This window comes from Platalea leucorodia (assembly GCF_965183815.1).
Source record: "Platalea leucorodia genome assembly, chromosome: 5".
NCBI classification, from domain to species: Eukaryota; Metazoa; Chordata; class Aves; order Pelecaniformes; family Threskiornithidae; genus Platalea; species Platalea leucorodia.
Genome location: NC_138827.1, coordinates 7,905,724 through 7,925,444, shown reverse-complemented (window position 1 = coordinate 7,925,444; position 19,721 = coordinate 7,905,724). Strand labels below are relative to the sequence as shown.

The 19,721-nt window shown below is 46.2% G+C and overlaps 1 protein-coding gene across 2 annotated transcripts in view; it reads right to left on the bottom strand.

The window, feature by feature from the left end:
• Window positions 1–18,630, bottom strand: part of AXIN1 (axin 1) — a gene marked incomplete at its 5' end in the record, with an annotated part of 71,884 nt that extends 53,254 nt beyond the window's left edge. For both annotated transcript variants that reach the window (XM_082312262.1, XM_082312263.1), the window contains one exon: window positions 17,753–18,630. In XM_082312262.1, the coding sequence (XP_082168388.1) occupies window positions 17,753–18,630 (878 nt within the window). The remainder of the gene's footprint in view (window positions 1–17,752) is intronic.
• Window positions 18,631–19,721: the final 1,091 nt, after the last annotated feature.

The following is a 19,721-nucleotide window of genomic DNA, read 5'->3' as shown; positions in this document are numbered from 1 at the left end:
CATTAAGACATGTCAGAAAATAAACACCTTTTCTTGAATTTGGGATTTTTAGCAGCAAGCAGAGAAACACAGCTCCCAGGCTCATCTTCAGAGGCACCTTCTAGGCCTCCAGCATGAATTGGAGCCGCTCCTCAGTGCTCATCCTCCAGAAATGCACAGTCTGCATCCTGGAGCAACAACTGGATGGGTCCCCATGGTCTACCTCCTCCAGACCGTCCAAAAGCAAGCTGCTTTCAACGGAGGGGTTTCTTTGGGACAGCACAGAGCTCCACATGTGCAGGGATCCTGCAGCACCAAGCCTGGGCAAGGACAGAGACTACCCCTCCCTGCAGACCCGGCCCATGGACCATTGCAGCTAGAACAACACGATGACTCCGATGCAAGGCTAACCTCTTTCTTTGCATAGCCTGGAAAGAATCCCAGCAATTTCAACGACGGTAATCTCCCTGCCTGCCATCTCCTGTGGATTTTCTGCGGGGCTCCTCAATGCTGCTGAATGCTGGCTCAATACCCCGCACAGAGCAAGTTATTTCAAACATTTTCAGCCCGTGTTGTTGTGTGCTGAGGTAGAGTCGGGCGCGAAGAAAGCATTCGTTGAGTTAACTCTGTTTTACTCGGCAAGTGGAACAAATTTCATCACCCCCTACAAGTCCATTCTGTTTTCTATTTATACCGCAGCCATTTGGTGCAGGACTCAGGAGCAGCAGGAACAGGTGATGTAATGCACTGTACAAACAGCATTCTGTTCATACAGTGGGAAAATAAAGTGCATTCTCTTGGTTTCTTTGATCACGCTTAAAACAATCAGATTAGAAGTCACAGATAACCCAATACATGCTAGAGATGAAAGGACTCTGGAGAAATAAATCACCCAAAGTTAGATATTAAGCAAGATTTCTCTCTCAACAATCAACTTATCTGCGGAGAGAGGAGGAATGACCATGTGGTTTCAAAATCCTGCCAGGCATTTTATTTATTTTTATAATACCATAAAGCTACTCCACCCACTTTTTCAGAATGAACGTTGCATTACACAACACATCAAAGGGACTTTATGGCCTAAATTAAGCAATAAAATAGTTGAGATTGTGCGTTATGCTGAAAATTGGCCGGCTCCTGGTGCCTGGTGAGATGGGAGGTGAACACCATGTGTTCAGAGCACCTGAAGAAAGCTCGGGGCAGCATGGCCTGAGGTATCAAAGTGTGTGGCACTTGCATTTAATAGACCAAAGTGAAGTTCGAGGCCTTCAGTGCCCATTGTAACTCGCTCTTGCACAGGGGACAGTACCAACCCAAGGCATGGCATGGGATATTGGTGCTGGCATGAAGAACTAGTGCTTTAATAGGATATGGTCCTTCATGCCCATGACCTTTAAGGTTCAGTTTATAGGCAAAGCTCTGTCAGAAGCTGTTGGCTTCATGGATGTGGTTCCCCATCTTCGACAGCAAGCCATGCCTTGGGAAAAGGAGATGGGAAAACCTGGGGGAAAGCCGTTGGTAGGTCAGCAGCATGGCCGCACTTCCCACCATATGGCCATCTCCTACCTCTCTCACCTTGATCAAAATTACACAAAAATTAGAATGAATTAAAGCCCCTTTTGAAATGTTTTCTGGCTTGTATGCATTTTTAATTGAAAAATAACCAGAAAACGGTATATGCAAGAGTGGTATGTTGGTGCTAAATGTTTATTTTCCAGCTTTGCCTCATGTCCTTACACAGAAAGTTGAGAAACGTGAGGCTATCAAGAGAGGAGAAAGTTGGCAGGTCCACTGCTTCAGAGCAGAGCATGGGCTGAATTACCACTGGAGCAGCTCAGGAGATGCAAGAGAAGTCAACTTGCAATGAGACACAAGCTGGCAGGTCCCACACACCCTGGTGCATGTGTGTCCTTCCCTGCCTGCTCTCAAAACAGGGTTTTTAAAAAAAAAAAAAAAAAAAAAAAAAAAAGATGATTTAATTAATTTGGGCCTATCATGATTTTCTGCAGCCTGACTCATTGCGTTTGATCTCCCAAGGCTGGCGAGAAGTGTTTGAGCTTGCCCTCGGAGCCCCCGGCGCTCCAGCCAAGCACCAACAATGACTAGACAGACTTCAGCGCCACTCCTTCCATCTATCAATAGAGTCACTGTTGGGCAAGCTGACTCACCGCTCTCCCTGAGAACTGTTCGGCACTGGTTCTCCATCAAAAGAGCAAAAATAAGACTAAAAAATTCTATGTTTGCAGAGAGTTAGTTTAGCAAGAAGAGGGTTTTTATTTTAAGGTTTTGTTTTTAGGAGGTTCCTCCAAAGGAAGCTTGCGCTGCTGCTTTCGGGCGGCAGAATTGGCCAGGCACTCTTGGAGGACACTCTCAAGCGGTTTTAAGTCTACATCATGCTATTAAGGCACAGTGAGGAGGATATTTAAACCTACAGACTGCACCTAAGGAAAACACATGTACACAAAAGTTCTGGAAAGCCCCAGGTATGGGAGCAGAGTTGTTCATAAACCAGCCTGTCTTGGCACAGCATCTCCCAGGGCTGCAGTGGAGAATGAGAGGGTTTTTCATTTTCACTTGACGTCTCTCCATCCCCTTACACCGAATGTAAAATCCCAGACTGGTCAATCTACATTACATCTTCCTCCACTGCACCCCGGAACTGCGTTTGGGCTCAGCACAGCCGGGCCTGGGTGGAGATGAAAGAAGGGTGAACATACCCTGCCTGACACTTCCTATTGCTGCTGTAAAACATAAAACCACCCAGAACTACAACAAAGAATTCCCAATAACGTCTAAGTTCAATTAAGTAATAATGTTTAATGCCCCACCAAGGACAGATGCAGCTTGGGAAGATGACAACAATGAAAGCTTCAGCATGAGCAAGCATGACACAAACCCGGGGAGATGCAAGTTTACAGGTGGACCTTGGCCATGCAACATACCCCCCAACCACGTCACCCCAGCATCACAGACCCACATTCCCAGCCCATGCCCTGGTCCTAGAGGAATGCCAGCACGATTGGGTCAAGGGCAGCTGAGCGGCAGCAGCAAATGGGACATGAGGACCAACTCCCTGTGCAGACATGTTGGACTGGGAGGAGACATACTTTAGTCTGCAATAGATCCGAGTTCGGTATGGCCGTTCAAGACCTGTTCTCTGCTCTACATCCAGGTACCACCACGTGCTGATGAAAACTGGGATCCTCTATCAACTTCCTTCAGGCTGCTAAGCTTTAATTAACTGATTTCTCTACAGTATTCATGAACGTCGGTAAGCTCTACCACATCTTCTGATTAACTGCAGAATTTCAATTCAGTCTATCCCTCCTGAAACTTCACGCAATACGTCAGAACAAAGAGATGCCACTACCTTGCTAAGAAGATGGTAGCTGTTCGAAGTGTGTTTTAGGAAAGTACAACCCAGGCTCCTGCACAACAAGACAAAGACAGTATTTAAGGTTTCTAGGTTCTTTGAAGGCCTCCAGGACTTTACAGGAGAGACCAGTTCCAGTACAAACAAGTCACCTGATGCAATTACAAGTCATGGTGGAGTTCCCAAACTTATCTCAATCAGACACTCTTGATTTCCTGTTTGCGGCATCGACAAATAAAAAGCTCTACATTACAGGTAATTATACTTCACAGAGGACAACAATTAAGAAATAGCCAATTACATTTTACAAGCTCAGGATAATCAAAAGCTTCCTCAAATATCTAGAGTTGCAGTAAGCACTTAGAAATGGCAACTCCCAACAAATTGCAGATAATTTAGAGCAATTTACACAGATGACATATTTCCCTATCTGTACTTAAAACCTTCAAACTCGGTTCTGAAAAATACCGCAGGAGTTCCTGGAATGTATCACTGCTGATTTCTAAAAATAGTACATTGCCCATTCCCACCTTCACTGGCCTCAGAGGCGAGATGCAGGACCTCTGGTCACCATGCTGCAAAGAGAAATTCACCACCAGGAGAACAGATTTTAGATCAGATATTTAAGAACATGGGAGGATCCTACTGTGCATACCAATAAACACCACCAACAAAAAATCCATTCATTCTGTTATTTGAAAAAATATGCTCTATTTCAATACTGCATGATTTGATTTAAGCCTTATAGTTTTTAAAGGAACACTCACCTGCTTTATTTGTAACCCAATGCTGTAGCTCCCACGCAGTCAATGCATGAGAACCAGGATCAAACAGCAAATTAAAAATCATTAAATGACTGAGAGGAAAGGAAACATACCTTTCTCATTTTTAAAGCTTAACCTTTTAGACAGGGGATTTAAAAACACCCCTAGAGGTGCAGAGGAGGAGAGATGGACAAGGACATGACCTAGTGTAGATGGCTGTTATAGTATGGCAGTTTCATCCCTCACTTTCAACACGTATTTTTGGGGGAAAAAAAAAAATGCTTTTCCTTGCCTATGTGGCTTGGGTTGCTGGAACTACACTTTTATCTCAGAGCAAGGCTCTCGTATTGTATTTCACGATTCTTTCCAGTGATGGCTCCCTGTCTCCTGGCCACCAGTCCAGCTGTTAGTGCCATTATGTCAGCCGTATGAGTATATGAATTTCTGCGGGGCTCGTTGTTGCATAGAAGCTGAAGAAGTCCTTCAGACATGCATATGACAGAGGAGGATCTGCTTACTGGTTAACTAAAAACTAAAATCACGGCAGTATTGGTTGGAAGGGACCTCTGGAGGAGCAGAGTAGTCCAACCTCCAGCTTGAAGCAGGACTACTGTCAGCACTAGGTAACGTGGCCATGGCTGATGTATTTACTAAGAACATGAGTATTTTAAGAAATCTGGTGAGAGAAGTAGACTTACGATCAGCTATGGTGAGATACTGGAACAGCCTTTTCTGATCTTGCATCACAGGGACCACGGGAAGAGCAAGGAGGAAGGATTCTCAAGGAAAGCCAACAACGTGCTTTAAAGAGCCTGGGACAAGCTTCCACACACTTCTCCCCAAGAAATGACACACGCCTGTTTTGTCTATATGGGAAGCCAGAGATAGGAAGGATAGTAAAGCGCTAATAAGGCACTCCTCTGGGACTCGGAGGGCACTCTGACCTCAAACAGCTCACACGGTCAGCAGGTCCCCAGCTAACGTGGGGCCACACCATCTACTTTTTTCTCTATTCCACCTCCTCAAGCCTGGATCGCTGCAGGTCGCAGACTGCAGGCGATGCTTCCCCACTGCCCTCCCCTCCTATGGCACCGCCGCTCTGCTGCTCCCCATCTCCATGCTCCCCCCCAGCACCTGAGAAGGATTTCCCACCCCTGAGGTCCCCACCACTGAAATCCTGCTCTGTTTCCAAATTCACTCAAAATACAACAATACAGAGGGAACTGATGCACCGAGTGCTATGACAGTGAAAGGTGAAATCCAGCAGCCTAGCACAAATATAAACCATGCTTGCAACGTCAGCTGGGGAGGGGGACTTGGTGCAGAAGGGTCCCCTATATGAAAGGGAGAGCTTATGAAAACCTTTTTAAGGCCTGAAGGGGTTGACGGTTTAATACACAGTTTAGATCTGCAACATGAACAGCTGACCCTAAAAAGGAGTAAAGATTTATTTTCAAACTCTATCTCCACCATAAGTGCATTGGCAACAATATGGTTAGAAAGAGACCTCTCTACCATACTCCAGGACTGTCTTACTTGCCCTCTATGCCAAACGCAGAGTAACCTGATGTTATGAATCCTGTTCACACTCGGCTATCGCTCAGGACTGAATATAATCCCGTTTGACAAACCTGCCTGTTTCATTAACTTGCTAACTACACGAGCTAGATAATTTCAGATGCTTGTTCTTACAATCCCAATTTTGCCTACTTGGCATATCAATGTATGTATGCTCAATTTAAAAAGAAAAACTATTTTTAAAATTCAAATTGTAAAGGAAGTACATTTTTCTTCCCTGCTAATTGCCTTCTGTGGCTTGGCAACACCTTTATGGACAATAGGTGTTCCTGCCACTACTGTCCCATCTGGATCGAGAGGTTTGGCTCCAGTCCCACCCTCTTTCTTCAGCTCAGGCTTCCAGGATGATTTCCAACGCTGGGAAGTGAGAGGATTATGCTACTTCGTGCCACCCGAGGCAACACGCTACACCCAAGTCCACAGCCCAAGATGGGCTACCTGGGAGGGTTTCTGACATTGCTGGTGCCAAGCCACAGGCAGCAATTAGCAAAGAAAAAGGCTTGCTCGTAGCTTGACTGCTGGCAATGTGGTTGATGGCTCCAGACAGCAGAACCTACATGAGGTGAGAAAGGGAGCAATCCACGCAGAGCTGACTCAGGGCGTCACCATCAGGGACCAAAACCCTGATGACCTTGCTGAGCCCAAGCAACTGCTGCCTCTCAAGTGTATCCTACCATTGGGGACGCAAATCCAGTGAGCTGTAGGAAGCATCGACCCTTCTGAGCATGTGGAAGAGCTGTGGGCAGGCACTAGAGGACTGCAAGGCCAGCATCTTCACTATAAAATCAGTCGGGTATCAGGTCACCACTCCCAGGCTGAGAGTGCCCAAGTCAATGATATTTGCAAGGGACAGTCGGATCTCAAGGAGAGCAGCTCTAGCACTGCATCAAGAAAGGAAAACAGATCAACGTAGGGCCAGCTGACTTTTCTGCCAAGACTGCTGCAGGATCAGAAAAGCCTCCTTGAGCTCTTGACTAAAGCTGCAGCTGCAGGCAGCAGGGCTGAGCAGGAGAGGGGCTAGAACAAGCACTGGGGTTTTTGCCTTCCTCAAATTTGCTCATCTCTTCCATCCAAGCAGCGTGATGGAGCAGTGGAGCTTGACTAGTGAACTGTCCCAGGGACTGAGGGCACCCTGCTAACGTCTGGATCAAAGATGCAACTCGTCGGTCTCAGAGATCCTTTCCCTCCTCTCCCTGCTCCGCTGCAGTGGAGCAAAGCGAAAGGCAGCGCAGGCTGCAGCAGGCATCCGTGCCGTGCCTCTCACTGAAGGAAAAACGCACCCCTAGCCTGACGAAACTGCAAGGCGTTGGTTGCTGAGCAGTGACACCCACTGCGGTGCCGGCTGCCCTTGCGGCCACGTGGGCAAGAGCCCTGCCCTGCGCGGATGCTTATCTGGGCCGGTGAGTCGGGCAGAGTGCTATGTTAGCATAAAAACAACAACAACCCCGAACAATTTTCAGGCCGTTCAGTGTAGCGCATTTCCAACTTCTTGGCAATCACAGAGAGACAGCATGTGAAAAACACCCCTCTCTCAGCGCAGGGTACCTTCTCCTGAATACCACGGGGCCGAAAATAAAAATACTGAGTTTTGCCCTGTTGGGCAGGAAACAGCAGCACTTGCAACGACACGCCACGAGGAAAAGCACCGTACCTTCCAACGCCCCTAAAATCAGGTGTGGCCAGCCTGCCGCATCCCAGAGGGACCATCCAAAGGCGCTTCCCTCCCTTCTTCCCCGGACCACTACAATCCATACAACAGATACTGCTGAAGGGACGTAAAAAGAGGAGAGCAGACATAGCCCATAGCCTGGCTGCCGTGGCGGTGGGCACACAAAGCTGCTCCCCAACCACCTCTCCACCAGTCCCATCAGTGTATTTGTCTCATCCAGCTGCTACAACCTTTGCCACCCAAACCTACAGAGAGCAAATCTACATAAAACAGTTATTAAAACGGTGTGAGCCTCAGCACCCTGCCTGTCGTAGTGCCAGCCACTGCTACGACTGTTTCTACCTCACCAGCCAAAGCTCTGGAGACGGAAAGGCCAGCAGAGACAAAGGTGTGCTGGGTTTACCTTTGAAGGGATTTAGATCTGGAGCACTCAACACTGACAAACTGCTGAGACAGGCATTTACTCAGGTGTATAAACATCACGGATGGCAAACGCCAGCCTTGCAAGAATTCTTCTCCAAAGCTTAAGAATAAATTCAACGTGTTTTTAAATAATTATGGATGAATCATTTGAAAAAAAAAAAAAAAAACTTTCTACATTTTATCTTCAGTGGCTGACACTGATCGTGCAGCTGTTTTGTTTTTAATATAATTACATATTCCCACCTACTTGCACTCTTAGCATGTAGCAGAAAACCTAAAGAATAGGCTGACATTTCCTTTTGGCCTTTGGAAAAGACAGAACAGTTAACATAAAACTTAATTTATTTGAGGTGGGAGGGGGAAAGAAAGGCCGCAAGTTAATTTCCCTTAGAAGCCCGATGGTCCCCACCCAGAAACCTGCACACAAAAGAATACTGCCTTTTAAACTGGTAGGTTAGGTCTGAGACCAGAGTGAAGGTTTGTCAACCATGACAAGCTACGGCTTGTTTAACAGTCAACCGGTGGATTGAAAAGTCTAATAAAACCAAAGGGCCTTCCATAACAAAGCTGCTGCCACTTAAGGAGAACATTCACACCCATTCAGTAGGGTTTTTTTTCAGACATGCAAAGGTATTTGGAGCCACTAAAGTGAGTAAAGTCCCACCAAAACCCAGCAGCTAGAAACTGAAGCTGGAAAAAAACTGAAGGGAGCAATAAGGAACACACTGAGAACAGTGAGAGTAACTAACCACGGGAAGAGATAACAAAAATGCTGCATGACTTCCCATCCCTTGGATGCCTTTCTAAAATAGACACTTCAGCCTGACCACAAGTTATTGCGCAAGAATCGCTGGGTGAAGCTTCATGACCTGTTATCTCCAGGATTATTAAAGGAAAGTTTTTCCCATGCCCATTTGGAAAGCTTCCTCTCTTCAGAAGGAGGAAAGTTTATGGATCAGTTTTAGCAGGCTCCTCCTGCCTCTTCTGGGGAAGACCCAAAACCACCGCTTGTGGACAGCAGGATGCTCAGCCTTCTCAAATGCCTCCAGTTGGGCTAATTTCCCCAGCCAGCAGCACTCAAATCACCCCCGGGTCACAAACTTCGCTGCCTATATCTGGAGGGGAAAACCGCAACGCTGTTTTACAACGTGACAAATCCTACGCTGCAGTGACACATCCACACATCCTTTGCTGCCCATTTCCACCTTGTTTCAAGCTCATCTATTTTTGCCAGCATTGGCCCATCTTGAAGAGTGTCAAGCGAGCCTTTTCAAAGTAGCTTTTCCTAAGAGAGGAAAACAGAGCTTCTCTGAATGTGCAGATGTTCAAAGACGCATTAAATATAAATACTTCCACAACAAAGAAGGCAGCTTCTGCCCTTTCTTTTCCTGGCAGAGCCTTGGACCAAGCAAAAAAGGGGTGATGGTCTTCATCCAGTGCTAGCAGATCAGCAGAAGACACATGCTGCACACACCTGAGGTTGCCAGCATACCCAACAGCTTTCTTTTGTGGCTTTGCTCAAGAAGGAACATTTTTCATTTCCTAAGAAATAAATGTTATGACAGTCACATGGACTGAATTAAAAGTACAAAGACAAGCCTTCTTAGCCAAAGACCCCAACTTTTTATTAAAAAAATAAAAAATACATGACCTATGGAAATCCAATCTGGGTAGGGCCATAAGGAGAGCAAGAAGGTTCCAAGGTCATGTTTTACAATCTTTTGAAGTAGGAATGAAGCTGATGCGCGAAGGAGGCATTTTGTGCTGCAATCTGCACAGAGCTTCCCTTTCTTCAGCACGCTGCAAATGTTACAGTGCAAGAACTTGCTGTCTTTGCTCCGGCACTCTTATTTATACACAATAAAGCCCTTGTGCAGGACATCAAGGCTGTATTTCATTGATTTGACACGATGGTTAACCTGTGAACTTTGCCCCTGCTAATAGAATAATTTCTATTTGTTGATTCCTCTTTTGGGATCCTGGAGGGTAACAGGCGCTTCAGCCCAGCTCTCATTTGCATGTCTGGTGCCAAATGGTTTTACAGCTCTTACTTCCGTGGGGCAGAGCCAGGAGAAAGTTAATCAAACCCAGTAGCTACAGCTGGATACAGAGTCCCCACACCTCCTTCCTTGGATCCCACCTGTAATTCCCAGGAGCTCTCCTATGACTCGGCTCCGATTTGTACTTTGCTTGTGAAAGCTTGGAGAGGTCCTCAGCTAGAAAACGACGGATCCCACGTGAACACATGCACTGGATGGAGGTCCCAAAGCAACCGCCTGGACCAGGCTGGCAGCAATGGCAGAACAAGGAAGCCCCTCTTCCAGATAAATCTCACCCAGTCCGAAAAGCTGATTTCCAGCCAAGAAAAAGACCAGAATTTATGATTGGAAAGGGTAAATCTGTTGAACACTAAAGGCACGGTTTTCCAGCAGAGCTAACCCACTCTAAATGTAGACTGCTGAAAAAAAGGCAACCCCACCTCCCCAGGCCTACCGCTCTCCTCCTTCCAGCACCAGCATTTCTATGAACACAGCCTGGAGACAAACAACAAAAAACCTAAACCTCCAGAAAAAAGGAAAATGAAAATGGAGAGAGGGGGAGGACTGAGACTCTCCAGTCTACAACAGGACAGGGAATATGTGGGGCTTGGAGGGTTGAAAGAAGAATAAAACCCAGTAGCTTCTGGTCACTAGCTCTGGAGGTGGGTCCAGGGACTAATACGAGGTCCTGGTGCTAACCAGTAGGTCTCACTGGGGTATTTCAAAGAGGTTTTTTCCTCTAGCTATAGTTTTCCCTCCCTCCACTTTTTTTCATCAGGATAGGTGAAAGCTATTCATCTATTAGCTATTTAGATCAGCTAAAGACCTTCTAAAAGCTGGTACTTTAAGGACAGGTTGTATCTTGGGGCCCACAGGACCAAAAAATTCCAGGTCTTACCACAAAAGTGTACTCTGGAGTCTTCAAAGGAAAAATCCAATTTCCATGTGGGTTTTATAGAGTTTGGATAATCTGACTTAAAACTGCAACGGTTCTACTTAAATTCATCAGTGCAGTAACAACAGTAAAGAACTCGGACCCGGGCTGTGAGTAATGATGGTTTTGCTTTTACACCCCAGTGTGACCTACTGCAATTTAATTTCTGAGCGTGACTTCGGGCAAAGCAGCTTGCTCTGGCACAAGGCAGAGGGAAACGAGAAGATGCGCGTCTCCAGAAGAGACCTTTCCTGAAGTGCCCAGATGACGAGCAGGGGATTCAGGGCTGCACCAGCAAAGGGGCACCTTTGCCCCGATGAGCAGAGATGGGCACTGCAGCCCCCAGAGCAGCTCAAACCTGATCCACATGTGTACTGCAGCACTAGGGAAAAAATGACCCTCAACAAACGAATCACCCCAAAACCAGCTGACCGCTGGGGATGGTGTATTTCCAAGAGGACTGTCTTCTTTGTAGAGTCCAAAGCTGCACTTTCAAGTGAAGCAGGCAGTAATTAGCTAATTACTGGCATTAGGATGGATGGTGTTGGACCTGTTTTATATCTCATACACTCAAAAGCATAGCTCTCCTGTATTGTTCCACTTCCAAATCACCTCCCCTAGCCTAGCAGCAGAGCTATGACATCCCATTGCCATGGAAGAGGTTGATAACAAGGCACCAAGGACAACGGGCCTCACCCATGCCAGGACGGCACAATCCCGGCTGCTCCACACCACCAGGCAGAGCAAACCCCTGCTCTCAACCAAGTGTCAAGTCTTTTCAGAAAGATGCTCAGAATTATATTCACCAGCAATTTGACTTTTTAATCATTTCAATTACTGTGACTAAAACCCTTCAATCGGAACAAAACCAGGAAAAAATAACCCCTCTCCTTCTGAAACAGTCTGCCTAGCTTAACAGACCATACCAAATCGTGAAGGTTTTTGCTTTTGTGGGCTTCACATATTTCATTTAGTGCAGATAATTAACCTCAGTTTCTAATTTCAAGTCCTCCACATAAGGAAGTGAAATGATTGAACACATTCACTGACAGACAGAAAATTAAAATATTACTACAGCTTCTGCATGTGGCTCAAAAGACAGGGCCTTGCAAAAGATCTTTCTTCTTTTATTTGGCTGATTAACTGTAATTTGCTTAATGGATTTAAGGATGAGCCTAATAATCCAATGATACTTCCAGGAACTGATTTAGGATATCAGCACCTTCGTTCTGAGTTTTTTTTTTAAACTCGGCAATTTTCTGCACTACACATACAGCCACTTCTGAAATCAGACTTCTCCACTGATTCTAATAAAAGCAGGCCCACAGTGTATTTTAGATGCACAGTGACTGCATGAGTGGCCTCGCACTGTGCAGCCACAGTGCTGTAACTTTTTGGAGCACCTTCTGAAGGCCCAAACCTAGGGATGACCCACAGCCACGGTGTGCTCCGGCAGCCAGCGACCCAGCCCAGCGGGCCAGGAGGACCTCTTGCACGGCTTGGGAAGGTGGGGAAGTCAACAGCTCTACCCTAACACGCGGCCAGCGTGTGTTCCCCCAGCACCCCCACACCCTTCTCAGTCCCTTTTCCACCAAGAAAGCCTGGCATAACAGGATTTCACAGTCTGTCTCAATAGTTAATAAATCCAGGATCTAACAGACTATTAAAGGAAAACATCCAAGAGGCAGTCATTTTTAAAATGTCCAATGGTAACTAATTATTCAAGGGATTAGTCCATTATAGCAACAACAAAGAAACGCTTAAAACATAAAGCCAAGCTGAAGTTGAATGGCAGATCAAAACCAAGGTGTACCCACTCCGTGGCCCACCTCCTAGGTGCACTTCTCAGTGTCTTGGGATCGGTTCAGCTCCCATTTGGCTTTTTAGCACCCAATTCTTTCTGAAACCGGGAAGAACCCAAACGAGCCCGACTTCCAACCCAGTTCTCAAAACACAGTATCTCATGGTTTGTGCCATCATTCTAAGTGTGCATCAGAATCGGACCATTGCCAACACTGGACCAGAGGGGCTGCGGCTCTGTCTAACCCTGCCGTGAAGCCCTCCAAGGATGGCGATCCCCTCCCCTCTGGTGACCTGTTCCTGGGCTGCATCACGCTCCTTATGAAGATTTTTTTTTCCCCCATGTCCAATATGAACCTCCCCAGCACCAAAAAGAGGGGGCTATTACTCCCCTTTCATTCTTTTAAGAGAAAAGCTTCTGTAACCCAAGTAAAACTCAATCACAACAAAATAAGGTAGCTGTTTGCTGGAGGAGGGGAGAAAACGCTATTCATTTATCAAAAGAGAGTGCTAAAAGCTTAACTACCTGTCTTAAAAAGAAGCCAAAGCACTGATCCATAACCAAACAACAAATACACCACTTCTTCATCTTGATTTGTGTAGAGGCAAAGCTATGGGCACAAAAGGTATTCTTCTTCAAATAAAATCCATTTTAAAACTTGGCAACCACCAGTATAAATACTTTACACTGTTAATATAAGCATTTCCATGTAGAAGTTTCATCAGCTTAACAATGTATTTAAAAAAGCTGGCATAACTTCTGTGCAAAACCACCATCAGTCTTTGTCTTGTATATCTTACAGCGCTCTAGTCACTAAATTACCACTTAGCGCTATTAGCATCAGACCCCACCTCCCCGTTAGACTCACTGACTTCTCTCAAGAACAATGCAGAAGCATAACTATTCTTCTGTAACTTATTTTCTTTAAATTTGGAAATAGCCACACACTCCAAATAGGTTTGTATCGATTACAAGTGGTGTTACGGGCCCAGCAATTTTAATTCCAGCTAAGTCAAGCTAAGCATCCAAAGCTTTTCTTTCCACCTTTACATAAGAGTATAACATTTAGTAGCTGGTTTTTTCCAGCAACCAACCTCTCATGAAGCTCCAGTAGCCTAGCTCCAAGATTCACATGCTGCTTCGTCAGTTAAAAGAAGCATTGGTAAGACAGTAACGCATGCCTTGAACTTTCTAAACGCAGACTGCTCCTGCATCAGCATTTGTGATTTTACATCCCCAGTTTTCCACCCATTCGGTACAATTAACACCGATTCCTTCACCACACAGTCTTGAGTCAGAAGTGTGCAATTTAATATTTAATTACGAATGAACCAGCAAACCTCAAAATTAGGTCTGCCAGCTAAATTTTAGCTTCTTCATGATGCAGGCCCAGCTTCTGACTGCTGGACCGTTTACGCCACCTAAGCAATGGAGAGATCCCGCATCTCCCCTTAACCAGCCTACGCTGTTCCTCTTCACGTTACAGTTTGTCATTGCACCGCCTCAGACCAGAAGTTGTCACATCCCTCCAAAAGCTCCTTCAGTTCTTTCTCCACTTGCTTTCTCTGCATACCCGTTATGAAGAAGCGCTGGCTGTACGTTTTGGGGAGAGCTGCTCTCATGCGCGCCCAGGGAGGCTGCCAGTACGTGGGCACAAGCATGAGGACTCTCCTGGTGATTTCTACCAGCCCCGGTGGAGAACCGCATCACCCATCCTTTTCATTTGAACCACCAACACTTGTGAAATGCCATGAGCTTAGTCAGCTCAGCACTCTGAAAACTGAAGCTTAGATCACGTAGCCAACTTCCTTTAAAAAAACCCAAACCACATGTATATCAAAGCGCTGGCTGGGAAATTTCTCCATCCATGCCTATTAGCTCCACCACAAAATTCCCCAATGTCCAACAACTGGAGACCTCACCTACCACCACATGTCCTCTCATAACCATCCCCCAGGTCTCCTTTTCAACATGTTGCGCACTTCACAACACGGGTCAAAACCCAAAACAACTGGCAGAATCAACCTACATCTCCCAGCTTGCTGGTCTTTCAGAAGAGACGAAAGATGGTACGCTCTTCTTGCTTTCCACCACGGGAAGAAAGCAAAGGCAACGGCTGTGAGCACTGCTCCCCAGCGCTTTGGGAATGGGGGGGAAACCCCTTCCGACGCAAAGATAAAGAGATGTCAGAAGAAACGCACCCCGACAAAAGACACAACTGTGACCTTTCACCATCAAACACAAAATTTCCAGCTTTTTAAGATGTGTGCCTTTTCCTGGAGCACTCAAAAACCAGGCTGCAGGGCGGTTCTCAGGCACAGGTTTAATTTCTGCTCTTCGGATCCGAGGAACGCTGTCCCGGCATGTCAGAAGAAGGTTAATGAACGATTTAGCCGCCCTCACAACCACGTTAGTGTCACTTTCGGAAGCTGCGAGTTAATGCCCGAGATCTTCGGGGGTTACCCGCTTTGAAGTTCACTGATCCATAACCAATGTCCAATTAATTTGCAGGAGCCTAACTATAATGACTATTGGCCTTTTCCTACGCATACAAAAACACAGTGGGTAACGGCGATGCTTTTGGCTTCGGGATATTCTCACATAGGCACGCACATTTGCACACCTTCAAAATATCCAATGTTAATAACGGGTTGTCTTCTGCTGTTTGAGGAATTTTTTATGTTTGCTCTCCTGAGAGCACAGCCACCACATCAAGATTTATGAACTTTCTGCTGCAAAAAATTTGGAGTCAATTCAAGATGCTCATTTGCTAACAGAGAAATACTTCTATTGCATTTGCTCAGATTCCTCTTTATTTAGGGTTTCCATGGAAGCCAAGGAATAGAAGTTCAATCTTGGGAAGATTAAACAGGCCCTCAGATATAATGCAAAACAGCTTATTTCAACATTCCCTCAAGAACAGAAACAAGAAATTCTTCCATACATACACACACAAAAAAAAAAAAAAGGTTTGTGGAAATTTTCAAAATAAATTGGGACCCAGCCTTTCAAATGCTGCACGCAGCTATTGCTTCTTGCTGCAAATAGCTCTGCTGGCTTCCAGCGCTCTTACTCAGGTGAGAAAGTATATGAACAAAAAGATCTGCAGGATAAAGATGCTATGGTTTAAAAACCAGCTTATTCAAGACAGCTATTGCTATACAACATCTGGGAAGTAAGTTAATTCAACCACAAGCTCTTGCACAAAGAGGAACAATCACCTCATAAATTAGTATCTCAGCAGATTTTTTAGAATAAAAAATGCAGAGATTACGCAGTTCGGCAGCATCTTCCACGGCGATGCTCTGGACGCTACTAGAGCTCACATACCAACATTTAAAAAATAAAATTATTACTTATCTTCAGTTACTCCAGGCTGAGAAATGACTCCTGTGCTGGTGAGAACGGTAAACGTTTCCGTGCCTCCCTACCCAACAGGTCAACGAAGCGTCAGTAGCCACAATGACAGGCTGTTGGACACTACAAATTAATAGTAATGCATTTTTTCTGACCTCCATCCCCCAGGTAAAGATTTATTTCATGTTGTTCCAATCTGGTATGAAAATGCCCAAGACTGAGGAACTCTACTCCAAAACACTTCTATTTCACAGCACATTTCTTAAACCATTTTAAAATCTGGCACAGATATATTCAGATAACGGGTAAAGTGCATTTTTTTTCTGAAGCCGGAGCTCAGGAGCGCAGTGTTGCATGCAGGTTTTTGCTACCTGCTTTAGTAAGGAAACTAAACACAGCTGAACCTCAAATAAGTTATTTTCAGTCTTAAAGCCATTATCGCTTAAATAAAAAGTTACTTAAATTGTAGACTTTTCTAATCCTTCTCTTATGGTGAGTACCTGACTGCTTAGTGAAAACGCACTTCAAGAAACATTCAAGGTTTTTATTAACTCCACAGGAAAGTCCCAAGACCATGGGATTTTGTTTTTCCGACTCCTGATTAAAACAGCGGGAGTCCACATGAATTCCTTTTTTTTTTTTCCCCAAGAGTTTCACATGCAACATCCCCTCCTCAAAATCTATAAGAAAACAAGAATCAAACCGAAAACATTTTGCCAGCTGAAAGGCGCCGAGACCTTGCGCGGGGCGGGATGCGTTTCCAGCTGCCAGCCTAAAGGGACGGCCGAGAGAGATTAAACACAGAAATGCTTTTCATAAGGCAGACGGCTTTGAAGAGGACAGTTCAGCTACTTCATTTCGTAATCTTCACAAAGCGTCAGATTTTAGCCTAAGCAGGTCTTAAAACAAGGAGATTTTATTTAAAAAAAAAAAAAAAAAAAAAGTAGGAATGTGTTCTGGCCGGGTTCTGTTGATTCAGCAAGGGTTAGACACACACACGCTTATTGATCCCAGAGAGCTCCCTGCTAAGTTAATTGTCTGGAATTTTAACTGAGCTCTCAGCAAGTTTCAAAATCTATGTTGGCTGGAAGTGGGTGGGGGACCCAGAAAAAAAACAGGCTGCAAAACTGTGCAACTCCTCCAGTTAAAAAAACCCAGCAATTACTTTGATGAAGGGAAGAGCTGCAGCCCGGAACGGTTTTAACTGGATTCAGTGATTCTGACTTTGACACTGCTAGAATTCAGCGCTGGGAATCTTTGTGTGCAAAGCAGCACCATTTGCATCCCCGTATGACCCATATGAACATTACAGAGGTGAGGGTATCCCCTGCAAGCTTCCTGCAGCCTCTAGTTCTGGCTCATCACAACAATTTCCTGGTGTATTTACAAGAAGTTTTACCACGAGCTGTACTCGCCTGCCTTCCTGTAACTGAACATTGACCTGCTGCCGGTGCAGGCTACGGCCAACCTGAACCTGAAGCTCGCTTGATTCCCCGCATATGCACGAGGACTGCCCACGGCTCTGCACTGCCCGCCAAGCCCTACCTGCCTCCAGGCCACGTCCAGCAGCAGTTTCCCCAGGGAAGGAACATGCTGCAGGGATGATTTGGGGCAACCAGACAGGAACGACCAAAGTCACCCTTAAAATAACCTGTGACTACTTTCAAATAAAGCTTTGCATTCCACCAAAGCGCCCGCACGACACCATCCTGTACCGATGTGGATGCTCCCCACCACTCGAGGTCCTCCAAGGCTTTCCATCACCCCCGCGGCTGCTCCCTGATCCATTCCCTGGAGGCACCCGCAGAGGGGACGCTGCCCCAGCGCTCACCTACCTGAACTCCCTCCCCTCGCTGTAGCGCCGAGCCGAGGTGGCGCGCTGGGTGGCCGTCTCCAGAAGCAGCTTCTGCGTGAGCCTGCTGGAAGGCGCCGAGTCCCTGCTGGCCTCTGGCTCGGCCTCTTGGTCACATTTCCACTCCTCGTCCTCGTTCAGAGTCGGCAGATAACCGGGTAGCCCTTTACCTGTCCCAGACCCTGAGCTTGGATCGCTATAAATTTTTGGACTTTCCCCACCTGTCCTTGTGTATTCCAAATAAATATCCGACTTAAGGAACAAAGGGTAGGTATTGTCTTCTATCATGCACTGAATCTCTGTTTGGGCCTGGTCAAACATGTCAGGGTCAATCTGCAGTTTCACGACGCAGTCTTTGATGAAGCTTTTTGTGGCCGGTTTGATCTGCCGGGACACAATGCCATTGTTGTCGAGGATGTATTTTTTGTAAATGGCTTTTGCCAGCTTGAGCCTTTTTTCCTCATTAGACATGCACGGCTCCAGCTTCCTGAAGCCACTGCAGGCGAACCAGAAGTCCAGCAGATCCGCACAGTCCTCCTGTTTCAGGAAAGTCCTGAAGAGGTTGATACCGTCTTGATCATCCAGCAAGGAGTGCAGTGACTCGGCCCACTTCAGGTAGGGTGGAGTTGGCGAAGCACTCCCCTCGGGCTCGTACCCCAAATCCAAATCGGAGCGCCTTGGTGTTGCCGTGGACGTCTCATTTCTAACCACATCACTTTTACCCGAGTAGAAACCGTGGCTAACTGGCCTTGGATCCGTGGACACGAGTTCCCCCTCCTCACCAGGAACCGGTGGCCTCGGAGCATCTTCAGTGAAGCTTCCTCCGAGGTCCAAGGGGAAGCCTTTCCCCTGGATATTCATTTTTCTGGTCCTTGCTTGCGCAGGAACAGTGGGGTATGAGCTCAAATCTCAAATCACCAATATCTGTTGCTCCAAGGTGAACAAGTTTGTTCGGCTGAAACAGATGAGAAAAAAAAATAAGTATCACTGTATATAAACACTCTACGATTACAAACCACTACTTCTGCTCTCCACGGTTACTGTATTAACGTGTCTTTTTCAGCAGAATCAATGGCAAAGCTCTCAGCAACTTCAGAGAGCACAGAACTGGGCTCAAACCAGGCACCCTCTAAAAATGACAGTTACAGAATATCCCAAGCATTCGGCATCACTGATACGGCTGGTGCTACGCTAAAATGGTGGCCAATTTCACAACACTGATGGTTTTACCGGACCCTGGGAGCTGGCAGTCCCCACGAACAAGAGATCTACACTCGGGTACCACCCGGTGCCACAGGACACATGCCATCTTCTCTGCTGCCATTAACTCCTCTGCACAGCCTACCTGGACAGCACATGCACCAGGTCATACTAAGGCAGCATGTTTTTATGTGGCTACTGATCTAGCAAATTCTCATCCCCGAACAGGAATTTAAGGCTTGTGAGAAATATTTTGAAAGAATATCCAGTTAGTCCCGAAAGTGAGACCGCACCTTAATCAAACACAGGTGGCTTTTGTACGCTCAAGTGACATACCAGCGCCACATTCCTCACAAATCTCTGCATTTTAGAAATGAACTACGTCGCCTCGTCTACCTCTAGGGGAATCCAGATGCATCGTTGACCCCAATATTTTGGGCATCTGGACTGCATTCTTGCTGCAAATGGGCATGTTAGCACAGGAGCCCAGCTCTGGCACTGGCTTTGATAGACAGGCCATTGAGAAAAGGTTCATTTACGCTAACAACATTGCATGCTACGAGCCTGGGAAAATTTCAGGTCATCAAAGGAAGATGAGAAAACCATCTCGAGAAGGGAATCTGATCAAGTACAATGTTTTTAAAGAAGAGCAACGAGTCAATATGGAGGACGGGAGGTGCGGGGAAGGAGGGCAAGGACGATCCCTGGGCCGCGACATCCGCCGCTCAACAAGGTAACTTCGTGATTTAAAG